This window comes from Ovis aries, chromosome 3 (assembly GCF_016772045.2).
Source record: "Ovis aries strain OAR_USU_Benz2616 breed Rambouillet chromosome 3, ARS-UI_Ramb_v3.0, whole genome shotgun sequence".
In the NCBI taxonomy this organism is placed as follows: domain Eukaryota; kingdom Metazoa; phylum Chordata; class Mammalia; order Artiodactyla; family Bovidae; genus Ovis; species Ovis aries.
Window position 1 is genome coordinate 39,319,851 of NC_056056.1, and position 26,441 is coordinate 39,346,291.

At 38.7% G+C, this 26,441-nt stretch overlaps 1 protein-coding gene across 1 annotated transcript in view; it reads right to left on the minus strand.

Moving 5' to 3' along the window:
* Positions 1-26,441, minus strand: part of ANTXR1 (ANTXR cell adhesion molecule 1) — a 264,134-nt gene that overhangs the window by 209,224 nt on the left and 28,469 nt on the right. Inside the window, exon 3 of the mRNA XM_015094293.3 lies at positions 23,515-23,586. Within this exon, the coding sequence (XP_014949779.2) occupies positions 23,515-23,586 (72 nt within the window). The remainder of the gene's footprint in view (positions 1-23,514; positions 23,587-26,441) is intronic.

Genomic DNA, 26,441 nt, shown 5'->3' on the forward strand with positions numbered 1-26,441 from the left:
CTTTCTCTAAGCTCCCACAACATCCAAGCAAACAGAACAGATGGTTTCATGGAAATTGTGGGTCTGTTTTAATTCTGGGACAATAGAACTATTAATAAAGACCTATTTTTTCATGCTCTCTTAGAAATGAAAGAAAGCTTGGAGAAAGGTCTTTTAAAGGGGTTGATAAGAACGTCTCCTCTCTGAGAACTTGGGTATTACCAAATGAAATGTTATCTTCCTGGGAAATGAGAGAGTCTGGGAATCCTACGGAAACAGGCTGCTATTAAAGAGTCTCCTCTTTTCCTTGGTGGTTTCACTTGTCTGCCAGTGTTCCTACTTAGAAGTTAAGGGTTTTCAGGTCACATGTCTCGTGTTCCTTTTGCAACTCCTGCAATACTTAATGATGGACGTAGTTGAGTGATTTGTTGCTGAATGAATGACTCCACTTGGGATAATCCATCCATCCATTCATTCATTTTCACAACTATTTACTGAGCACTCACTCTGCACCCAGTACGATGCTGGTTTGTAGGGGGAGGGTGTGGGGAGAATCAGTTACAGTGTCTGTTGGGCTTTCTCTTACCCTGGGAATTTTTCTACATTTTTTGAAGATTACTTTCTGGGATTCCAGTTATATTGTGACATTTTAATATTTGCTGAGGAAACCATTAAAGGAGGAATGTACATAAGTACATCAAGAAGCACTTCAACAACTTTTTACCCCAAGTATCCCAGTGACTCTTCTACTGCAAAATCCACCTTGGGGTTAGGCAATGTCTACTACATTTTCAGTCTATAAAAAATAAACTCCACCACCACCCCTCTGATACCCAGCATCAGCTCTGAATTGGCTACTTTTTGCCTCCTAGTAAAAGAGCTTCTGTGGAACTGACTTTCCTCAAATGTCCTGCAGTTTTTGGCCTTGGAACCTCAATGATACAGTAAACATGCATCACAATTAACCACTAATGCTACACTCACAACATTTCCAGATGTCTCAGGGCTCTACTGTTGGCTACCCAAAACATGGAGTGAACTGAACAGAACAGCAAAGATTAACTAAAGACATTTTGCTGCTACTTTGGAGTCATGAAGTCCCATAACCAACTCTAATCATTTGTTTATAATGCATAAACATCATGTCCTCTTTACGATTTTTATCTCAGAGTAGGCCAGTAGGATTAATGACATCAGGATGCATGTTGAACCAAAGATCCATCGTTATATTTTTTAAAGTTAGGTATAATTTATCTATAGTAACATGCATAGGTATTTATTAATATCCATTATAATTGTTGAATTTATTTCTATTACTTTTCTCTTATTCCTTCATTCTCTTTTAATATCTGTAGGATCTCTAGTGATATCCTCCCTTTCATTTCCTTTCAGCAGTCGCTATATGGATTATGATATTTATCCTTATTTTATAATAAGTTAATATCATGCTGCTTCTCATATAATGGAAAAACCTCTTAGTATTATACTTCCATGTAATTCTCTGTCATCCTTTGAGCTATTGTTGTCATGTATTCTACTTCTGTATGTAATATACTCCAAAATACAGTGTTAACTCTTTCTGACTTAAATAATCATCTTTTTATGAAATTATGAAAATAGTTGGCCTTCCCTGGTGGCTCAGTGGTGAAGAATCCACCTGCTCATGCAGGAGACAGTAGTTCAATCCCTGGTCCGGGATGATCCCACGTGCTGGGGAGCAATTAAGCCTGTACACACGACAACTAGAGAAGTAGCCCCTGCTCACCACAACCAGAGAAAAACTCATGCAGCAACAAAGACCCAGCACAGTCAAAAACAAATAAATAAAAATATAAATGAAAAAGAAAATAGTTATCATTTCTGGTTGTTGTTTTTATGTGTTGCTATGGATAGTTTACACCTGGTATTATTTTTTTCTCTGAAAAATTTCTTTTAACATTTATTTGTTTATTTTGTAACAGATATGCTGGTAATGATTCTCTCAGCTTATTTTTTCTTTCTCAAAATGTCTTGATTTTGCCTTTAATTTTAAGGATATTTTCAATGGATACAGAATTCTGGATGGACTTTTTTAAAAGCAGTGGAAACTTAGGTATAACATTGATTTGCTTTTTTTGACTCACTGCAGATGTAAGCCTTTTATCTTTGTGAGCTGGGGGAGGGGTGGTGCTCAATGTTTAGATCCTCTCTTGAGTTAGGTTGATCTTCGGTTGGGATACGGCTTTAATTAGACTGTATTCCCTGTTATTAACCCAGTTCCCAGCCCTGTCTTTGTGATCTTTTCTGTATTTGAGATGGGAGTTAGGCACAGCTTCAGATAATTTTGCTTGACTTAGGACTCCGGAATCCAAGCAAGCACCACAAGTATCCATGGGATTAAGTGATTTCTTTCTCATTTTCAACAACTCTTTCACCGCTACTTTCTTGGGAAACTGCAGAGGTTTGGATGAAAGGAAAGAATTATTAGGCTGAGAAATTTTTCTTCACTGGGGCCCTTTAAGATAATCCAGCTCTCTGGTGCACATTGTTGTCTAAGGTTCAGCTGACTTTTCCTCATGCCTGAGAGGTCTGTCCATGGGTCACCCATATTTCTAATTTCCCAAACCCAGATCAGGTAGCCACCATCAAGTACAGAAGCTTCTGCAGATGTCTGCTCAGTTCTGGGCTTGTTTCTCTCTCATCTCATCAGTGCTTCCTGTATGTTTGCTAGCCCCAGTGGAACATATGAATTTTATTTCGTCTGGGCTTTTCTGGTTGACCATGGAAATGAAGGTTTTTCACATCTCTCTACATCCTAACTAGAAGCAGACATACTATAAAGGCTTTTTCTAAATATTTGCGACTACACATTTGTTTCAAGTCAGGAAAAAAATACTGGAGACGATTACCAGCATATAAATATACTCTAGTACCTTTCATCTTAACAAAATAAATCCTCTGTGACCCCACATGTCCCTCTAGCTATTGACCAATTCATTTGCATGTCTCTTCAAAACAAAACTTCTTGAAAGAGTACTTGCTTCCCAGTTTTTCCTGGTAGAGATTTCAAATGTAAAGTGATCTTTATCTATCTGTTCATAGTGAATGAACAAGACTAAGACTGGTTGGAAGCTCTGTGCGCATGGTTCGTGCGTGTGTGCTGGGTTGCTTCAGTTGTGTCCGACTCTGTGTGACCCTATGGACTGTAGCCCACCAGGCTCCTCTGTTCACGGGATTCTCCAGACAAAAATACTGGAGTGGGTTGCCCTGCCCTCCTCCAGGGGATCTTCCTGACCCAGGGATCACACCCGCGTCTCTCACATCTTCTTCACTGGCAGCCAGGTTCTTTACCACTAGTGCCACTTGAGAAAACGTGCATGCATGGTGGGGCATCCCAGCTGGTGGATGATCAGCTTTTATCAACAGGATTCTTTGTTGGATGGGTCATCCACTGATGCATCAGGGTATGAACATTTTCCCCCCTCTGAAATGATTATTTCTACAGTGAAGTAGTTTTCAAACTCTTTCCTTAGGCGTTAATTCTGGAATGGACAAGGGAGAGGGTTGGAAGTAGCAATATTTGTTGGGCATATGTCTCCATAATCTCCCTTGTGTGGTGTCTGTCCATGAAACCTTTCTTGTTTAATTTTGCCAGAGAATACACTTCTCTTTCCTAGTGGAGTTGGAAAAGGGGGAATTTTTCAAACTGTAGTGGAAGCAAGTGGTTCTGAAGGTTGAAAAGATCCTTAGATAAACTTTTAAACATGTTCCAGTCTTCACCCTGTAACACTTTCTTGCCTTCTGCAGTAGCAGAAGACAGGTCCAGGTTTTGAGCTTTCCAAGGTTCTGCAAGGCTACAAAGCTATTTCCTCTTCAGTATCTCTTATTACATATGACTCCTCTCCACACTGCTTACATTGCTTGCCACTCTCTGTATTCTTTCTGTCCTGTGTTCTTACGGTTTTAATTTCTTCAAAGATGGACTTTGTGGTTTTGTTTCACCTTCTCCTGATTGTGGGTGCTTTTTGCAAGAAAAGGGGCTAAAAATGTCTTTACCCCTCAATTTAAAATGGAAACCCCTCACCTTTTAGCACATTTTGCAGTGACTTTTGACTCAACAATTCTGCTGAAACTGCCTATTTCAAGGTCCTCAATGATCTCCGCATTCTCAATTCAGTGGTCACTTCTCTGCCTTCCTCTTACTCACTCTCTAACAGCAACACAGTTAACTCCTCTCTCTCAATTAAAAATGCTTTCTTCTCTTGACTTCCATTGTAGCATCCTCTCTCCATCTCCCACATCAGTTGTCCTTTCTCATATTTCTGACTAAGCTTTTCCTTCTCTTCTAGAACTTTAAAGATTGGAGTGCCCCAGAACCCAGATCCCCTTATTCTTACATCTACACTGAACCCCTGGAGAAGGGAACGGTGACCCATTCCAGTATTCTGGCCTGGAGAATTCCATGGACAGAGGAGCTACAATCCATTGGGTTGCAGAGTCAGACACAACTGAACGACTTTCACTTTTTCACACTGTCTTACAAAGCAGTCTCATTCTTCCCATGGCTTCAGTACCATTCACAAGAGCATGGACTTTGCAGGAAGACAGACTGAATTGAATTCTAGTTCTGCCACTTCTAACACATGTCAACCTTTGGTTTCTCAACTGCTACTGCTACTGCTAAGTCGCTTCAGTCGTGTCCGACTCTGTACGACCCCATAGACGGCAGCCCACCAGGCTCCCCCGTCCCTGGGATTCTCCAGGCAAGAACACTGGAGTGGGTTGCCTTTTCCTTCTCCAATGCATGAAAGTGAAATGTGAAAGTGAAGTCGCTCAGTCGTGTCCGACTTTTTGCGACCCCATGGACTGCAGCCTGCCAGACTCCTCCGCCCATGAGGTTTTCCAGGCAAGAGTACTGGAGTGGGTTGCCATTCTCAAATGCAAAGTGAAAGTGTGGAACTATAAGATCTACCAGCTTCCTTCCAGCTCAGAGTCCTGCATCTGATTTTATGTTAGGACCAATGGTTGAAATAGAAGCAGAACCTGGGAATCTGCTGGTAACTGGAGAGGCTACATTTGACAGGCAGGAGTAGTCTACAGTACGACAGAGGGTCAAGTGCAGACCAGTAACTGAAGTTCATTAAAAGGAGCCCATCAAGGAATTTCCAAATTCCTGAGCTGTCCTAAGCTAGCATAAAGGACAGGAACAACAGTTTAATCACAGGGCAACATGATAAATTTGTCCAAACAAACTCCTCTGTATACAACTCTATTTTGGTTTATTACTCATTTGCAGAGTGGTTTTCACCATGCAGTTTCCTATGGCACTACTTGGCTGCAAACAAATCCCTGTAAGACCTTCCCCATCACTAACCCTTTCCCCTAGTTGAGTCATATTTTGTAAGAGATGGGAGTGGTGCAAAGTAGGCTCTATAGTCAGGGTTGCCCAAATACATATTTTTATCCTGTGAGAACCTTTAGTTCCATACTCCTCTTTGTTCAATAAGGACAGGGTCTCTCCTGGTGCTGGTGGCATCTAAGATGGTCAGTTTGATGTACCTGAGCTTAGTCCTACTGACCACAAGGAGTGTTTGCAGGGGCAGAGGATAGAGTGACACTCTGCCAAATTCTGAGCAACAGAGAACGAGGAGCCCAGAGTCACTTTCTTGGATGGAAGCTGAAAGTAGACAGTTCTATGGCAGATAATAGACAAGAGTCTGCTGTTCTGGTCACGCTGGAAAAAGCTACAGTTCTCTCCAAAAGATAGGACTTCCTTTTTACACTTTGGAGCAATGTTGGGCTGGAGGTGGGAATAGGTAGGAGTATACTAGGTTCACACCAGATAATCCAATCCACAAGTCAAAATGTGGGCATATCTGTTTTAGAAGAATAGGAGAATCACACAAGACATCAGTAGAATGTTGGGAAATGAAAATTCTTATAATCACTAATGGCAGTGTAAATTGGTGCAGCCCTTTTGGAGCACAATTAACTCATGTCTACTGAAGTTACATATTCACATACCAAAGACCTAGCAATTCAATCCCTAGATATATATCTCTATATCAGAGAAATCTTGTTTCCCACCTTCTGGGAGACAAGTATAAGAATGTTCAATGCAACTTTGTTTATAATGGTGAAAAGTTAGAAACAAACTAATTGTATATTAATGAGAGAATAGATTAGTACATTGTGGTACAGTATTACAATATAATGCAATGCAACAGAAAGTATACATTAGTTAAAATGAACCAAGTGTAGCTACACGTATCTACATAGAAAAAGTTTCAAAAACATGATGTTAAGTGTAAAAAGCAAGCTCAAGAAGAACACAGTATGGTAGTTTATTATAAAACTGAATATGAAAAAATACATTATTCATGGGTATGCAAAAATATACAACAGCCATTAAGAAGATAAATCCTACTTTCAGGATAGTAATATCTCTGATAAAAGAAAGGGGGGTGTCAAAACATGTAGCAGTTTATTTCACAAGCTTGGTGGTAGATAATGAGGGTTTACAATCCTTTCTTTGTATACTTTTGTTATACTTAAAATATTTAATAATTTTAAAAAATTGTTGATGGTGAGTATCAAAGGCTGAACCACAGTTCACAAGGAAGCATTCTGAGCCTGTCAAAGGGAGTGCGAAATCTAAGGTTCAAGTTCCTACCCGGAAGGCCAAGGGACTAGGAGGTGATGGATAAGCCAGATGTTGACCAATAGCAGATTTTTTTTGGTTAGCCCACAGAAAATGTGTTGGTCTTAGCCGTCTAGATTTGAATATGAGAACTCTACCATGTCTGATGCTGCTGTTTCTGAAGCTTGCCTTGCTGGCTTCATCCAGATAAGAATGTTTGTGGCTGCTGGTCTGTCAGATGTTACCCTTTATCTATGCCACATGCCAGATAGTGGGTGAGCAGGGGAAGCTGTATTTCCTGAGCATCCATGCTGTGCTAGGGTCTCTGCGTGGCTCTTTCCATGCATTACTTCACAAAGCATCACAACGCCACCCAATGGTGTTTATTATCTTCACCATTCATTTGAAAAGAAAACAGATTTAAGAGGTACAGAACATGTACGTGCTGGTAGAGCCCAGACTGGAGCCGAGGCTGGTCCTGGTACAAAGTCTGTGTTGTCTCTACTACATATGTGGCATCCAAACTTGGTATAGGACGGTGAACTGTGCACAAAGACACAGAAGATATGTGTGTGTGTTTGTGTGTATAATGTTTTTTCCTAGGGCATAGATTATACTCCAAAATTTGAGAAAGGACGCAACATGATTTTTATGTGAAGTTAAACACTGGTGTGTTACAGAACAGAATACAAATGCACATTCATTTTCAAGATGAAAGGATGTTGAGGAAATTTCTTATTTTGATGAGCCACTTCAAACTCAACCTAGGGACCCCAAGGCTATGCCTTTTCTTTGTCCTTCCTAACAGCAGTCCTCCAGAGGGAGACTATGAGAAGCGCAGGACCACTCTGCTCTCACACATCGATCTGTTCCCAGACCTACTGAACTGCTTTAAGGTGGGTTCTTTTTTACCATCATTGAGATTCAATATGAGAAGCCCTTAGACAAACTTCCTCTAGAGACATTGCCTGTGTGATCCCATCTGGAGGAAGTCTTGCTAGAACCATTAGACAAAGGAAACAATCATTTTTACCTGACGCCATGCCAAAGCAGTCTTTTCTACCCATATCCCTCTGTGTAGGGAGAGACCAGCCAAAGGTTAAAAGCTTCAGAGAGGGATGTGAGGCGTGGAGGGCCAGGGACTTACTCTGAATTATTCTTGGCTATGCTGTGATGATTTAAGTGGGATGTGTCCATGAGGATTTAAGGTGATCCCTTAATTCTTTGTTAAAACCCCCAACAATAACCACAAATGTAACAGCACCATCTACTAGGTGGCTGGCTTTGCTAATCCTTCCAACACTTCTAGGAGGTAGGGATGATCGTTACAGTATTCATTTCACAGTCAGAGAAACAGAGGCACAGAGAGGTAAGGACCTTCCCATGGACTGAGTGAGACACCATATTATCTCTCAGTCAGAAGGAGAAGAGAGTAAATAAGTGCTCTGCTCCATTTCTCTTTATTTTGTCATCAAATCTTCTTGTATCTGCATGAAAAGCACTTCAAAATGGAATGAATCCAGGTGCTTTCAAGCACAAAGTATCTGAAGACTCTTTTTCTCTCCTGTTACTTTTAAATTTAGAAAAAGCTTTCAGAATTATGCCCCTTGGTAATGACAGCCTGCAATCATTCTGCTCCAGGAATCAAGTGATGTGTTCAGAATATGTCATTTTCCCCCATGATACTGATGGCAAAACCACACTCTCAACCAAACCAAAGGCTGACTGGGAAGGAGAGAGAAGTGTGGTCTCTTGGTTTCTACTCAGCAGTTTGAGCCAAGCGTTCTTGGCTTTCTCTCCAACTCCTTAAGCAATAAGCAAGATGCTTAACCTCTTAACCCCATCTGCCAATTGCTGATTCTACCTCTGTACCTCTTTGTGAGGACTATTTCCAAGCTATGTTGTTAAAAGGCCGCAAAGATAAAATGTGTAGAGGGCACATGCTTTCAGGGGAACTGCTTTCTGGAAGAAGTCAGAGGGTTTGGGGTGGTGAGTTATGTAGGCTTAGGTTTATTTTAAATTTAAAACTGTATATAGTAGTAAAACTGTGGGAAACTCTATAGTGCAGTGATTAGGCATGTGGGACACTGGGGCCATGGTTCCTGGGCTCAAATCCAGGTTTCTACATTTACGGTAAAGTGGCCTTGAGCCTTTTCTGACTCAGTATCCCCATCTACATAAAACATAATAAATAATATATTTCCCATAGCAACCTTACAAGGTAGATGTTATTATTTTCTCTTATAATTGAAAAAGGTATTCTAGGTTGTCAGTACATAATAAGCAATTAATAGAAGATTTTATATATATATATATATATACACACACACATAAATATGTACACACAAATGCATATATACTTCTGTATTTCCACATATTATATGTATAGTAGTTGCTACCATTTAATTATTCCACAGATAAGAAAAAGGATAACAATATGCATACAGATACAGTGAATTAGGTAAGCTATGTAATAGCTGTGAAAAGAAGAGAAGTAAAAAGCAAAGGAGAAAAGAACAGATAAAAGCATCTGAATGCAGAGTTCTAAAGAATAGCAAGAAGAGATAAGAAAGCCTTCCTCAGCGATCAATGCAAAGAAATAGAGGAGAACAACAGAATGGGAAAGACTAGAGATCTCTTCAAGAAAATTAGAGATACCAAGGGAACATTTCATGCAAATGCGGGCTCGATAAAGGACAGAAATGGTATGGACCTAACAGAAGCAGAAGATATTAAGAAGAGGTGGCAAGAAAACATGGAAGAACTGTACAAAAAAGATCTTCATGACCCAGATAATCATGACGGTGTGATCACTCATCTAGAGCCAGACATCCTGGAATGTGAAGTTAAGTGGGCCTTAGAAAACATCACTACAAACAAAGCTAGTGGAGGTGATGGAATTCCAGTGGAGCTCTTTCAAATCCTAAAAGATGATGCTGTGAAAGTGCTACACTCAATACGCCAGCAAATTTGGAAAACTCAGCAGTGGCCACAGGACTGGAAAAGGTCAGTTTTCATTCCAATCCCAAAGAAGGGCAATGCCAATGAATGCTCAAACTACCACACAATTGCACTCATCTCACATGCTAGTAAAGTAGTGCTCAAAATTCTCCAAGCCAGGCTTCAGCAATATGTGAACCATGAACTTCCTGATGTTCAAGCTGGTTTTAGAAAAGGCAGAGGAACCAGAGGTCTAATTGCCAACATCCGCTGGATCATGGAAAAGGCAAGAGAATTCCAGAAAAACATCTATTTCTGCTTTATTGACTACGCGAAAGCCTTTGACTATGTGGATCACAATAAACTGTGGAAAATTCTGAAAGAGATGGGAATACCAGATCACCTGACCTGCCTCTTGAGAAACCTATATGCAGGTCAGGAAGCAACCGTTAGAACTGGACATGGAACAACAGACTGGTTCCAAATAGGAAAAGGTGTACGTCAAGGCTGTATATTATCACCCTGCTTATTTAACTTATATGCAGAGTACATCATGAGAAACGCTGGGCTGGAAGAAGCACAAGCTGGAGTCAAGATTGCTGGGAGAAATATCAATAACCTCAGATATGCAGATGACACCATCCTTATGGTAGAAAGTGAAGAGGAACTAAAAAGCCTCTTGATGAAAGTGAAAGAGGAGAGTGAAAAAGTTGGCTTAAAGCTCAACATTCAGAAAACTAAGATCATGGCATCCGGTCCCATCACTTCATGGGAAATAGATGGGGAAAGAGTGGAAACAGTGTCAGATTTTATTTTGGGGGGCTCTAAAATCACTGCAGATGGTGATTGCAGCCATGAAATTAAAAGATGCTTACTCCTTGGAAGGAAAATTATGACCAACCTAGAAAGCATATTGAAAAGCAGAGACATTACTTTGCTAACAAAGGTCTGTCTAGTCAAGGCTATGGTTTTTCCAGTAGTCGTGTATGGATGTGAAAGTTGGACTGTGAAGAAAGCTGAGTGCCAAAGAATTGATGCTTTTGAACTGTGGTGTTGGAGAAGACTCTTGAGAGTCCCTTGGACTGCAAGGAGATCCAACCAGTCCATTCTGAAGGAGATCAGTCCTGGGTGTTCTTTGGAAGGAATGATGCTGAAGCTAAACTCCAGTATTTTGGCCACCTCATGTGAAGAGATGACTCACTGGAAAAGACTCTGATGTTGGGGAGGATTGGGGGCAGGAGGATAAGGGGACGACAGAGGATGAGATGGTTGGATGGCATCACCAACCTAATGGACATGAGTTTGAGTGAACTCTGGGAGTCGGTGATGGACAGGGAGGCCTGGCATGCTGTGATCATGAGGTTGCAAAGAGTCGGATACAACTGAGCGACTGAACTGAACTGAACTGATGTAACGTAATAAAAAAAAAAAAAACCATTGGATTTAAACATTTTAATTCTGTGAATTAAAAAAAATCCTACTCTGACTGACTACTTATATGAATTTAGGCAAATAATTCAACCTCTCTGAGAATAATTTTCTTTAGCAGTGAAGTGAGGCCATTGAGTTGGAAAAGACATAGTAATTTTTTGACTCACAGTTGTTTCATTATGCTTTGTTTTTTCCCTCTTGCAAAGTTTACAAGAAATGTGAAATTTCCAGTTAAAAACGGTGATCTGGTTCTACACATTTCAACCTTCCCTTTTCTTCCAAAATGCTGTAAAAACAGCTGAACTAGTATGACAGGGAAAGTGTTTTGTATTGCTGGCAAATTGGTAAGCATGTCATATACATGCCAGACTCTTGCAATAATTCCTGCAAGATGTAGAGCTGCTGAGATCAATTGACAGAAGGGCCTACCAGCCTGCAAGTCTGTGACTTGAGGAAGAAAACCTGCGGTTGATGGTGAGATAGATTCTCAACATAGTGATCCAACATCTACACTTGACTATTTTCCTTTGGCACAGGCTTCCTCCCTACCTTGGACATACTAATTCTCTACCTTTCTCAAAAAAAAGTTGCACTACATATAAAATTTCCCATCTTCTTTTCCTGTGATCTTTACATTTTCAACAAAGATTTACATGATCTTTGACAGAACTCATCCCAAATCCTAGTAAATGTAGTTGTTCCTCTTTTGAGTCACTCTACTAAAAAAAATTCTCATAAGATGGAAAGACGAGGAGTAATTTAAGAAAATTAAGAAAATTTCCTCTTCGAAGCAAACTCATATAAGAAACGGGGACACATAAAGCAATTCTAATTCATATTCATGATAAAGATATATCATCTCTAACACAATAACAGTGTGTGCCCCTCCACACAAAGAAAAATTTAGGATCAGGAAAATATTCATAGGATTGAAAGATATTAGTTGTCAGTTTAAAGATGCAATGGCACTGATGAAACAAATTAAAGAATGCCTAAATAAATGGAAGACAGCTTATGTTCATGGATCAGAAGACTGAATATTGTTAAGATGACAATACTGCTCAAAGTGATCTACAGATTCAATGCGATCTCTGTCAAAATTCCAATGACATTTTTTTTTCTGCAGAAACAGAAAAACATCCTAAAATTCATGCAGAATCTCAAAGGAATCTAAATACCCAAAACAATCTTGGAAAAGAGCAAAAGTTGGGAGAGTCATACTTTCTGGTTTCAAAACTTGCTAGAAAGCAATAGTAATTGAAACAGTTTGGTACTAGCATAAGGACACATGTATAGGCCAATTCAATGGAATAGAAGCCCAGAAATAAAACTTTGCATATATGGTCAAGTGATTTTCAACAAGAGTGCCACCCATTGAATGGGGGAAAAGATAAGTGTTTTCAACACAAGGTGCTGGGAAAACTAGATATCCATTTTCAACATAATGGAATTACACCCTTATTTCAAACTATAAGCAAAAATTAACTCAAAATGGATCAAAGACCTAAATGTAAGAGCTAAAACTATAAGACTCTTAGAAAAAACAAAGGGGAAAGCTTTATGACCTTGGGTTTGGCAATGATTTCTTGAAATGTAAAACCAAAAGCACAAAGCAGCCAAAAAAAAAAAAAGATAAATTGGATTAATCAAAATTAAATAATTTTATGTATTAAAAGATACTATCAACACAGTGAAAAGATAACTCCAGAATGGGAGAAAATATTTGTATGTAAGTCATGTATTTAATTAGGGCTTGATATCCAGAATACGTAAAGAACTCTTAGAATTCAATGACAACAATAAAAAACAACCCAATTAAAAAATGGGCAAAAGACTTGAACGGACATTTCTCTAAAGAAGATATACGAATATGCCAATAAACAAATGAAAAAATGCTCAACATTCATCATCATTAAGGATTAACAAATAAAAACTACAATGAGATACCATTTCATAGCCATTGGGATGGCTATTACAAAAGAAAAAAAAAAACTCACCAGATTAAATGGATTAAAAATGAATGTATTTGAATGAGATCCTTGCTGGGTACAGTAATCTGGGCTGTAGATTATTGTCTTTCATCACTTTAAGTATGTCTTGCCATTCCCTCCTGGCCTGAAGAGTTTCTATTGACAGATCAGCTGTTATCCTTATGGGAATCCCCTTGTGTGTTATTTGTTGTTTTTCCCTTGCTGCTTTTAATATTTGTTCTTTGTGTTTGATCTTTGTTAATTTGATTAATATGTGTCTTGGGGTGTTTCGCCTTGGGTTTATCCTATTTGGGACTCTCTGTGTTTCTTGGACTTGGGTGATTATTTCCTTCCCCATTTTAGGGAAGTTTTCAACTATTATCTCCTCAAGGATTTTCTCATGATCTTTCTTTCTGTCTTCTTCTTCTGGGACTCCTATAATTCGAATGTTGGAGCGTTTCATATTGTCCTGGAGGTCTCTGAGATTGTCCTCGTTTCTTTTAATTCGTTTTTCTTGTTTCCTCTCTGATTCATTTATTTCTACCATTCTATCTTCTATTTCACTAATCCTATCTTCTGCCTCCGTTATTCTACTATTTGTTGCCTCCAGAGAGTTTCTGATCTCATTTATTGTGTTATTCATTATATTTTGACTCTTTTTTATTTCTTCTAGGTCCTTGTTAAACCTTTCTTGCATCTTCTCAATCCTTGTCTCTAGGCTATTTATCTGTGTTTCCATTTTGATTTCAAGATTTTGGATCATTTTCACTATCAATATTTGGAATTCCTTCTCCGGTAGATTCCCTACTTCTTCCTCTTTTGTTTGGTTTGGTGGGCAACTCTCCTGTTCCTTTACCTGCTGAGTATTCCTCTGTCGTGAAAATGAGTATACTACCCAAAGCAATTTACAAATTCAATGCAATCCCTATCAAACTACCAGCCACATTTTTCACAGAACTAGAACAAATAATTTCAAGATTTGTATGGAAATACAAAAAACCTCGAATAGCCAAAGCAATCTTGAGAAAGAAGAATGGAACGGGAGGAATCAACTTGCCTGACTTCAGGCTCTACTACAAAGCCACAGTCATCAAGACAGTATGGTACTGGCACAAAGACAGACATATAGATCAATGGAACAAAATAGAAAGCCCAGAGATAAATCCACACACATATGGACACCTTATCTTTGACAAAGGAGGCAAGAATATACAATGGAGTAAAGACAATCTCTTTAACAAGTGGTGCTGGGAAAACTGGTCAACCACTTGTAAAAGAATGAAACTAGATCACTTTCTAACACCGCACACAAAAATAAACTCAAAATGGATTAAAGATCTAAATGTAAGATCAGAAACTATAAAACTCCTAGAGGAGAACATAGGCAAAACACTCTCAGACATAAATCACAGCAGAATCCTCTATGATCCACCTCCCAGAATTCTGGAAATAAAAGCAAAAATAAACAAATGGGATCTAATTAAAATTAAAAGCTTCTGCACAACAAAGGAAAATAAAAGCAAGGTGAAAAGACAGCCTTCTGAATGGGAGAAAATCATAGCAAATGAAGCAACTGACAAACAACTAATCTCAAAAATATACAAGCAACTTATGCAGCTCAATTCCAGAAAAATAAACGACCCAATCAAAAAATGGGCCAAAGAACTAAATAGACATTTCTCCAAAGAAGACATATGGATGGCTAACAAACACATGAAAAGATGCTCAACATCACTCATTATTAGAGAAATGCAAATCAAAACCACAATGAGGTACCACTTCACACCAGTCAGAATGGCTGCGATCCAAAAATCTGCAAGCAATAAATGCTGGAGAGGGTGTGGAGAAAGGGAACCCTCCTACACTGTTGGTGGGAATGCAAACTAGTACAGCCACTATGGAGAACAGTGTGGAGATTCCTTAAAAAATTGCAAATAGAACTACCTTATGACCCAGCAATCCCACTTCTGGGCATACACACCGAGGAAACCAGAATTGAAAGAGACACATGTACCCCAATGTTCATCGCAGCACTGTTTATAATAGCCAGGACATGGAAACAACCTAGATGTCCATCAGCAGATGAATGGATAAGCAAGCTGTGGTACATATACACAATGGAGTATTACTCAGCGGTTAAAAAGAATTCATTTGAATCAGTTCTGATGAGATGGATGAAACTGGAGCCGATTATACAGAGTGAAGTAAGCCAGAAAGAAAAACACCAATACAGTATACTAACACATATATATGGAATTTAGGAAGATGGCAATGGCGACCCTGTATGCAAGACAGGGAAAGAGACACAGATGTGTATAACAGACTTTTGGACTCAGAGGGAGAGGGAGAGGGTGGGATGATTTGGGAGAATGACATTCTAACATGTATACTATCATGTGAATTGAATCGCCAGTCTATGTCTGACGCAGGATGCAGCATGCTTGGGGCTGGTGCATGGGGATGACCCAGAAAGATGTTATGGGGAGGGAGGTGGGAGGGGGATCATGTTTGGGAATGCATGTAAGAATTAAAGATTTTAAAATTTAAAAAATAAAAAAACTAAAATTAAAAAATAAAATAAAATAAAATAAAAAGCAGAGACATTACTTTGCCAACAAAAAAAAAAAAAAAAAAAAAGAAAAATGAATGTAAGACCTGAAACCATAAAACTCCAAGAAGAAAACACAGGTAGTACACTCTTTGCCATCGGTCTTAACAATGTCTTTCTGAGCATATACTCTCAGGCAAAGGAAATAAAAAATCAGCAAACCAGACTACATCAAACTAAAAAGCTTCATATCTGATACGAGATTAATATCTAAATACAAAGAACTCATACAACTCAGCAACAACAAAACAACCCAATTTAAAAATGAGTAGAGGACCTGAATTGATATTTTTACAAAGGCATACAGGTAGTCAACAGGCACACAAAGAGACGTTCAACATCACTAATTAATCAGGGAATTGCAAATTAAAACCAAAATGAAATATCACCCTAAGCCTATTCAATGGCTATTAACAAAATGGCAAGAAATAAAGAGTGCTGGAAAGGATGTGGAGAAAAGGGAATTCTCTGATGGGAATGTAAATTGGTACAGCTACTAATGGAAAACAGTATGGGTTTTCCTCAAAAACTTAAGAATAGAACTAACAGCTACTTGACTTCTGGGTATTTATCCAAAGAATATGAAAACACTAATAAGAAAAGACATATGCGCCCCTATATTCATCACAATGTTAGCATTATTTACAATAGCCAAGGTATAGAAACAACCTAAGTGACTGTCAATGGATGAACACGACATGAATAAAGAACATGAACGGATAAGAATATGTGCGTATACGTGTGTGTCTGTATGTATGGCGAGGAATACACAATAGAATACTACTCAGTCATGAAAAGATAAGCGCATAAAACGCCCTGCCATTTGCAACAGCATGGATGGACCTAGGGGATATTATGCTAAATGAAATAAACCAGATGGAGAAAGAAAAATAAGTACTGTATGATTTCACTCATATGTGGAATATAAAAGGCAAGCAAACAAACAAATATAAGTGAATACACCAAACCAACCAAAAACAAACATGTAGATTCGAAGAACAGAGTAGCTGTCAGAGGGAAAGGTCTTGTAAGTGAACGTGAAATGGCTAAAGAGGATCGACTATGGTGACGAATGGAAACTAAATTTTTAGTGGTGTCCATGTTGTAGTGTACACTGAAGTAGAAATATATTGTACAGATAAAACTTACATAATATTATAAACCAAAGTTTTCTCAATTTTTAAAAAAAATCAGAAAATGATCAATAAGGATGTGAAGAAATTGGAATCTCTCTGCACTGTTGGTAAGAATGTGAAATGGTGAGGCCACTGTGGAAAACACAAAACACTATGCCGTTTCCTCAAAAAATTAAACACAGAATTACTATATAATCCAGCAGCACTACTTCTAATGTATGCCCCCAAAGAACTGAACGCAGGGACTTGAACAGATATTTACATGCTAGTATTCATGGCAGCATTATTCACAACAGCCAAAAGATGGAAACAACTCAAATGTCCATTGACAAATAAATGGATAAACAAAATGCATTATATACATACAAAGCAATATTATTCTGACTTTAAAAATGAATGAAATTCTGATGCATGCTACAATATGGATGGACCTTGAAGACAAGTTAAGTGAGATAAGCCAAACACAAAAGAACACAAATTAAATGATTCCACTTATATGAAGTACCTAAAACAGACAAATCCAGGGAGATAGATGGTAGAACAGAGGTTACAGGGACTGGGGAGAGTCTCAGTTTAGAATGATGAAAAAGTTCTGGACTTGGATAGTGGTGATGGTTGTACAACTTACTGCCACCACATTGTATGCTTAAAAATGTTTAAAATGTTAAGCTTTATGGATGTACATTTTATCACAATAAAAATATATGATGGATATGAATAAAATGGAAAAGAAATGATGTCACTGACAATGGTTAACATGCAAAATATACAAATAGCTCATACAACTCAATATCAAAAAACAAACAACCCAAGATACTCAAGAGGCATAACAGCTATAAATATTAGAAAAGAGGACAGATGTTATCATTAACTGCAAATAATGTAACCATCTTGCTAGAAAAATACTCCAAAAGTAGAAAAATACTAGAATTAATAAAATGGTTCTTTAAAATGTTTAGATAAGAAATAAATCTACAAAGCAATGATTTCCCCCAGGCCAGTATTCCTTAACTGTTTGGGAGGCATCGGCCTGTTTTGCTGCAAATTATAATCTCCTTGACTTGCAAATTTTAAAAAATAATTTTATGGAGTTCAGTAAAAGCCCATGGATCCCAAGCTATAGATTAATTGTTTCATAGTGAACAACAGTTTAGAAAATACAACAAAAAAGAAATGTAGACATTTTAAATTTTTGCTTCCGTCGTGAATGAATTTCTTTTCTGTTGTATTTTCTAAACTTGTTCACTATAAAGCAATTAATCTATAGCTTGGGATCTGGGATTTCTTTGGAAGGAATGATGCTAAAGCTGAAACTCCAGTACTTTGGCCACCTCATGCGAAGAGCTGACTCATTGGAAAAGACTCTGATGCTGGGAGGGATTGAGGGCAGGAGGAGAAGGGGACGACAGAGGATGAAATGGCTGGATGGCATCACTGACTCGATGGACGCGAGTCTGAGTGAACTCCGGGAGCTGGTGATGGACAGGGAGGCCTGGCGTGCTGCGATTCATGGGGTCGCAAAGAGTCGGACACGACTGAGCGACTGAACTGACGGACTGAAGAAGAAACCTAATGAATAGTGCATGAGACTGATTTGAAGAAAATATCAAAACCTTACGGGGGAACGTAAAAGAGAAGTGATATATCCTCAAGTAAGGAAATCGATACAGTAATAATGTTATGCTATTTTGTTCAGATTATTCTGTACTTTTCATACAATTCAAGCAAAAAGTCAGGTACGTTTTGGAATATTTAATAATTTAAATAATTACTTGAAGTGCACATGGTAGGGAAAAATAAACCCAGTCACTTAAAGACCAGATTTTCACCCAGGATTAGAGGTAAGGAAGGACTTATCTTTCACATGTTAAAACTAATTAAAATAATGAGGTTCTAGCATAAGAACAGACAAATGCAGTCCATCAGAATAGAAAACCAGCAAAGAACCCAAGCCTATGAGAAAGTTTAAACTTTTAAATCAGTAGTAAAGGTTTACCCAGCATCTAAATGATTTTAGAAAAACCACCTAAACACCTGGAGAAAAATGATGGACCTCATACCTATATCAGGTTAATTCTAGAAGTAATAATGTAAAAAAATTATTAAAAAGTACTGTAACTAAAGGTAGTCAAATAAAGGAAAACAGTAGCCCAATCATAATGATGAACACTGATTTTAAGTTTCTGAATAAAATACAGAAAACAGAATTCAGCTCTACTTTAAAATAATAAAATATCACAACCAAGTGTAACCAGAAATGCATCTGACCCAATAGTAAAATATCTTTTCAATGCATTTCACTGTATTAGTTAGGTCAAAGAAAAAATATGATCTCAATAGATACCAAAAATGCATTTAATTAAATTGAGTATCTATTTCTAGTTTCTTTCATAGGAAGAGTTGGACTTCCTTGACATGGTCTCATTTCAAATGACGAAGCATTTGAAGCATTTTTCTATTAAGATCAGGAGAAAGACCATCCAGGGAGTTTTTAGGGACTCACGTGCAATAGTTAACACTAAAGTAATTCTAATAACACTTAAATTAACTTAAATTAATATGTTAATGAAGAAACCTTAAAAAACTTGCTACACATTGTCAATTATTTTTCAAACTGATGACGCCAAGAAATCTTGAAAGAGCAACATGATAGAATGCAAAGCACATGAGTTGGACTGAATCCAGAATCCAGAACCAGAATGCCAGTTCTGCCATTTTCGTTCTTTGACCTGAACAAGCTGTCTAAACTCTCTGAATCTCAGTGTTCTTATCTGTAGTACTGAAGCAGCAGCAGGTAAGATGGAATTAAATTTGCTGTCTCTTCTGTTGAATGTAAAAATGTCTGGACAAATGAAGAAAGCAAACACAGTAAAACTCTGAAAAGCAAAAAATTCAGGTGAATTGGAGAGTTAAAACCTAGAGAAATAACCCATACAGGAATGAATTCCTTTTTTTTTTTTCATTTTCTTCATAGCTTTAATCTGAGGGTGGTCTCAGTCACATGGCAGTAGCCTGGGATGTCACCTGAGAAGCTAAGCAAGTTCCCCATACTTTTGGCCTCTGGGAAAAGAGGTTCCTGTGGTCCAAAGAATGTGGAGGAAATCCCGTTTCTATTCTCTTTTATTACTCCTGGCTTTGCCCCAAGGGTGGCCTCAGTACAGAACTGCACCCAGCAATGTGGTGACCAAAACTCCACAAGGAACCCTATTTTTCTTGCTGGAAGACTTGGAAAGGGGGCCCTCACCGAGAAAATTAGCGTGTGGGGAATCCTAGAGAGGAGAGAGCTGGAAGAGGGGATCCTTCTAACTGTGTATGAAGCTGTGTATGTCCCGGGCTCATCTCTGAACTGCACATGTGCAGGAGAGCCCCGAAGCAACTTGGCAAAAACTGAAAACTGAACCAAAATAAAAACCACCACCCACAGAAGAGATAGAACTTGTGATCTGAACTTCGCCATGGCGACTGCCCACTAAAGCAAACAAACAAATCAGCATTCTCTATAGGATTTGAATATGACTCAGCCTTAACAATCTAATATTAAGAATGTTTAGAATATAAACTAAAATTGTTTGCCATACAAATCACCTGGAAAATGTGACCAAGTCTTGAGAGAGAAGACAAGAAGCCAATCCTGAGCTACTGGAATTATGTTATAATATAATAGTTATTATATAATAGGAGTTAAAATAACTATTTTTATAGTTATAGTATTATAGTTATATAACTATAACAACAATATAATCCATGAGGTAAAGGTAAACACACCTAAAATAAAAGGAAAGACGGAAATTTAAAAGAACCAAATGGATATTTTAGGATTGAAAAAGTACAGTATCTGTAATAAGAAGTTCAGTAGATGCGCTAAGCAGCAGCAGGAGATGTCAGAGGAAAGTCAACATGAAGATAGAATGACAGAAACAATCTAGTATAAAGAACAGAAAGAAAATTGCAAAAAACAATTGTACAGAACTTCAGGGACACGTGGAATAACACCCAAGAGGTTTAACATGTATGTCACTGAGATCCCAGAAGGAGAGGGGAAAACGACCAGTGCAGAAAAAACTATTTGAAAAATAATGGCTACAGAGACACCCAATTTGATAAAAGTCATACATTTCTAAATTCAAGGAGTTCAGCAAATAGGAAAAACTCAAAAAACAAGCAAAAAAAGAGAGAAAAAAACCAGCCATGGCAGACATATCATAATCAAACTGCTGAGAACTAAAGGTAAAGAGAAAAAAAAAACTTTAGTCAGTGAAAAATGATACTTTACATAATTATTTTCATTATATTACTCCAACCTTCCCCTGGTTTCCCTGTGTGGACCTGATGCCAAGGACTGGTTTCAAATGTACCTTTGATATTATTTCTTTTAACATGCCCCAAATCTTTTGCTCTTGTTGAAATGAGAATCTCTGCTAATTCATGTCTTGTTTTTCAGCAAGTTTTAAAAAATTCTGTAAGTTTCCACATTATTATACTGGTCTAATAATGCATCTTTCCCTGTCTTGCATGGATATTATGAAGATCAAATGAGACAACTGATCATCATAAAATTTATTATATTTCAAAAAATATAAACTAAACCACTGAAAGTTATATATTTCAGAAACTATCAGTTTGGGAGCTCTAAAGCCTAATTCGTTACACCAATCTCATGAGGAAGTATTTTAAATACTTTCTGGCTTGTCCACATCTCTCCACAGGCTGACAAGGTTGGGGATGTGTCAGTGAAACATTGCCATGCTTTACCAGCTGATCCGTAGTTTAGGCCAAGAGGTCACCATATAAAACTCATTCAGTCTTTGTCTGATTTACAATGTTGTCTTCATTTCTCCTGGACAGCAAAGTGATTCACTTATATACATTCTTTTCATATTCTTTTCCATTATGGTTTATCACAGGATATTGAAAATGGTTCCCTGTGCTATACAGTAGGACCTTGTTGTTTATCCATTTTCTATATAATAGTTTGTATCTGCTAATCCCAAATCATTCAGCCTTTAGCAAAGTATTTCTGGCTGTTATTTGATGTATCTTCATCCTTTAAATATTAAATGCTGCTTCCAGAAAAGTAGAGATTCTAATCCCACTCTTCTCCTTGGCACAAGATACTAAGAGTAGTAAAGGCACAAAAAACTAGATTCAAAGTAGGATTCAGATGACTAATTTGAACCAGCATAACCAAAATGGGTCTGAAAGCCTCAGCGTTCTAATAGTGTTTATAAATCTGTGACCTTCCTCGACCTCTCCAACTTCCCAGAGGCCATGAGCAGTAGCACACAAAATATCCACAAGGGATGTGTGAACTTGGTCTCTTGCCAAACTCTCAGGCATGGAGTGAGCGGAATCAGCATAACACAGCATTAGGCAGCCTTGGGTTGCAGGAGGATGTGAGGAATGGCTAAGAGAGGAGTTTTCTCTAAAGGAAAGACATCTTTGAAAACTAAGACTGAGATACTATCATATATAAAGACTGAGAGAGATTAGGAGTCTTGCATGTGGTCCACAGGATAGAGACACTGTCTGAGAGTGTCTTAAAATCCTTGGCCAATCCTGAAGGGAAGTCACACAGGCTTCTTGGGTGTCGTGAGTCTCTGATTACCAGCAGGCGGAGCAGAAAGGATGTGCAGCCTGCATCTATAGTGGGTTCTGCTCTTTTCTTAGGAACAAGATAAGGCTCAGTTTCCCCTTCTGTCATAAGGAATAAGAAACCTCTGTTTTGAAAATGGGGTTTCAGTGCGTCTCATATGGCATGAGTGCATATATAGACACTGCTAAAGGTGTAACAGGACTTGGAAACTTCCATGTGGTATGGAGGACCCTTTTTGTTACAGATGGGAAGCAAAGACATGGAGAAAAACAAGGACTAGATCAGACGTGCTGTGTGAGTGCAAATTCCAGGAAACCTTACTCCATCCTGTTAGTCTATTCCCATTTCTAGAAGAATGGTACAGAATAAAGTCCTTTACCCTCCCTGTACTTGCTCTTCCTCCCTTTCTCCATCCTGTTCACATAAGTCAGTCAATAATCCCAAGAGTGCCCCACCCTGGGGACTGTCTCATGTGGACCATACCACTTTTTAAAATGTAGACAAAGAGTCATTAACTCAGGAAAAGTATCATCTCCTATATGCCACCCTGCTACTGCTAAGTCACTTCAGTCGTGTCCGACTCTTAGCGACCCCATGGACTGCAGCCTACCAGGCTCCTCCGTCCATGGGATTTTCCAGGCAAGAGTACTGGAGTAGGGTGCCATAGCTATGAATAAATGACATGTCTCTGTTGCTGCTAGTTTTCACCTACAAGTGGTAAAACCCCAAACAATGTTTGTGTTATGCTAGGTCTAAATAATCCTTTTATGTCGACAACATTTTTCCACACCTGATTCAAATTGTCTTTTATCCTGTGGTACCGTAAGCCTTTCCTTTCTATTTCCTGCCTTTATAATTATGGATGATAATATTTCAAGTTCTTACTGCTCTCACAGTGCTCAATCCACAAAATAAATCTAATTTAAATAAAAGAAAATACAGTCCCCTAAGAATTTGGTTTGCTAACATTTTGCTCCACGTCAGCAGACTGAGTCAGCAAGGTAATATTTACCTTAATGTGATTCAGTCATTTATAAAGTTCCACCAACAGCAGGAAATTCTATCAACGTCATTGCAGAGTAAATTAGCAGATGGGTCAATGTGCAAAGTTTAAGGCATAAGTGAAAAGAGAACTATTTGATTAAAATAACAGGTCAAGGCTGGCAGGAGGGCACAAATATCAGAACTACTCAATAAAAGATGGGTTTTGTAGTGACAGGGATGGGGATCATCCTTACCTGTCTTCTGTGAGTTTCATTAGGGTTGTTCCTTGAGTAGAGAAGACAATAAAGGACATTCTTAGCTGTGGGCTGGAAGGAAAAGCAGTTCTATTAGGGCAGAAAGAGACACAGTGGAATGCCATTCCCTTCTAGGCTTCCCCCTCCTTTTTCCCTTCTTATTATGACTGCCAGAGCTGCCAACCTACAACCCAAAGGGCACTTCCACAGCTGGTGTTGCAAGTATTCGGCCACCAGAAAACCTGAAGCTGTGGATCAAAGAGAAGACTCTCTTTGTCTTCCTGGAAGCTGCTTCTGATTTGACACCATCACTCAATGAACGTGGATTACAAGCAAGAAAGCTAAATCTCATCACTTTCCTCCACTATGTCTGAAGTGTGTCGCTAGAAGACTGGTTTGCATGTGGTCTATACAATTCAGGATCCCAACAGAAAACAAAATTCGTGGGTGTCTCCACTATAGTCTGGTGTATCCTATAATGAATGGAGTGTCTTAGGCAGTGGCAGCTTTATGCCATTAGTCATCAGTATTATACAGTTTATTTTACTTGCAAAGTAGGATCACAATCAATTTGTCATCCTTATTTGGCTTTGTAAGCAGAGCATGTGCGGATAGGCCACCAGAATAACTATTCTACTTGGTAGTTAGAACTTCTTATGATTAATGACTGCATCAGCATGGTTTTTACATGGCAGTGATTGGGAACTTTATCAATGTAAAATCCACACTCTGAAAGATAGAATAACCCCCAGGTGAGGACAAACATAACTTTTTGTCTGCAAGATGGACTGTCACACGTCCATGGATCCACCACTGGAATGCCACCCTTTGGGGCTCTCTCTAGGCAGCCAGCTGGTTTCATACTATCAACCTATTTCTTCACGATGCAATAATTTCTCACATCTGACCTGGCCACAGATCTTATAGGTCCCACTTCCTAAAATGTTTCCCCAAACCTGTTCCCCTTTTCCTGACAACAGTAATTGTTTCCTAGTTGGTGACCCAGCTGATCATCATTCCTTGCTCCAATTCATTCCTCACACTGCCTCCAGAATTATCTTCCTAAAATATAAATCAGATGTTGTCACTCATCTTGTCATCTCTATCAAACCTCCAGTGGCTTCTATTGCCTCCAAGATAAAGTTTACATCCATTACCTTATGTCCAATGCATCTTTGGAAACCCTTAGTGTGGTCTGTAATACATAGTAGGAGCCCAAGCAATACCTGGTGAGTTGAAATTGGCCTCTTGAGAAAGACCTGGGCTCTCTGTCCATGGCATCAGGCTGCCTGTTACTACTTCACCAGTGCTGAGGACATTACATCACAAATGATAATAATAACAATAATAATTTTTATAATAATATAATAATTGCCAGTCCAATCATGTACTTACTATGTGTCAGGCACTATTGTAAGTGATTCCCATGTATTATCTCATTAAACTTGTAACAACTTTATGAGATCATTACTATTACCAATTCTATTTTCCACAAAAGGAAATTGAGACTCTGAAAGATACAATAATTTTCCCAAGGTCACACAGTGGGAAAGTCGTGAACTTTGGGCTTCAAACCAAGCATTCTGATTCCAGAACTTGGGTTCTTCACCACCATGTTATACTGCCTACCTTATAGAGAATTATTAAGCTCTGGAAAGAACGAATTTGAAATGTGGGAAATGTAGGTCTCCAAACAGTAACTGGTAAATGAGTCTGGGCTGAAGACATAATTCGGGAATTCTCAGCATACTAACGTGAGTAAAATTGTTTTGTCAGCAGGGAGATGGGAAGAGGCCAGACCTAGAACCAACACCAACATTTAAAGGCCTGGCTCCGGTCAGTGGATGAAAGGTGAGCCAGAAGGCAGTGAAGGAGAGGATTTCAAGGAGAGATAAATCTGAATCCAGTGAAGTGTCTCTAACCAGCAGAGCAAGCACTGCATGGCTCTCAATGGGTTTTTCCTATTGAGCATCACTTTGGGACTGTGGTGAGAGTAAGCAGATGTAAGGGTGGGGATAAAGGCAGACGGCAATGGGTTAAGGAATGAATGAGAAGTAAGGATGGAGCCAGACAGTCTTTAAGGATATTTTAGAGAGAAACTGGGAAAGAATTAAGGTAGCATCTATAGGAAGACAGGACCAGGAAATTCATTTTTTTAAAATGAGATTTTATCTATTGGCAATGGAAATGGAGCCAGAGGAAAGGTAGAGAAAAATACGAAAAAGAAACAAAGACCTGGGGGAATATTGGAGACAATGGGATAAAATGGACTAATGTGAAAAGACTGGCATTAAATAAAGGGGATACTTGAATCTCAGAGGCAATGGGAAGGCATGAATATATCTTTTAAGAGGAGGATTAGAATAAGAGGTAATCCTTTGCCTGCTATTCTCTGGGCTTTTGGTGAAATAGCAGGTGAAGTTCTTTGCCAAGAGTCATGGGTATGAGGTATAGTATGAGGGTTTAAAGAATATGGTGAAAAGTTATGGTATTGAATGAGCATGTACTGTATGTTGGGCACTATTGGAGGCCCTGGGACTGCAGCAGTTAACAAAAGACAGTTCCTCCTTTTGGAGTCTGCATGGCAGTCATGTCCTGGTGCCACATTTTGATGGGGGTCCATAGCCAAAGAGGACCAGAGGAGACAATGAAAGGAAGGTGGAAACTCCCTGGTGGTCCAGTGGTTAAGAGTCCATGCCTCCACATCAGTTCGATCCCTGGTTGGGGAACTAAGATCTCACATGCCTCATGGCACAGCCAAAAAAACCAAACCAAACAAACCAACCAGGAAAGTGCCTCGTGGTCTGGATTAAGCCATATCAACTACTCTGGTTCTTAGTTTCTTCGTCTATAAAACAAACAGAACTGGATTAAATGGTCTCTTAGTTTCCTCAATCCCTACCTCTAATTTCTTTGAATCTAAAATA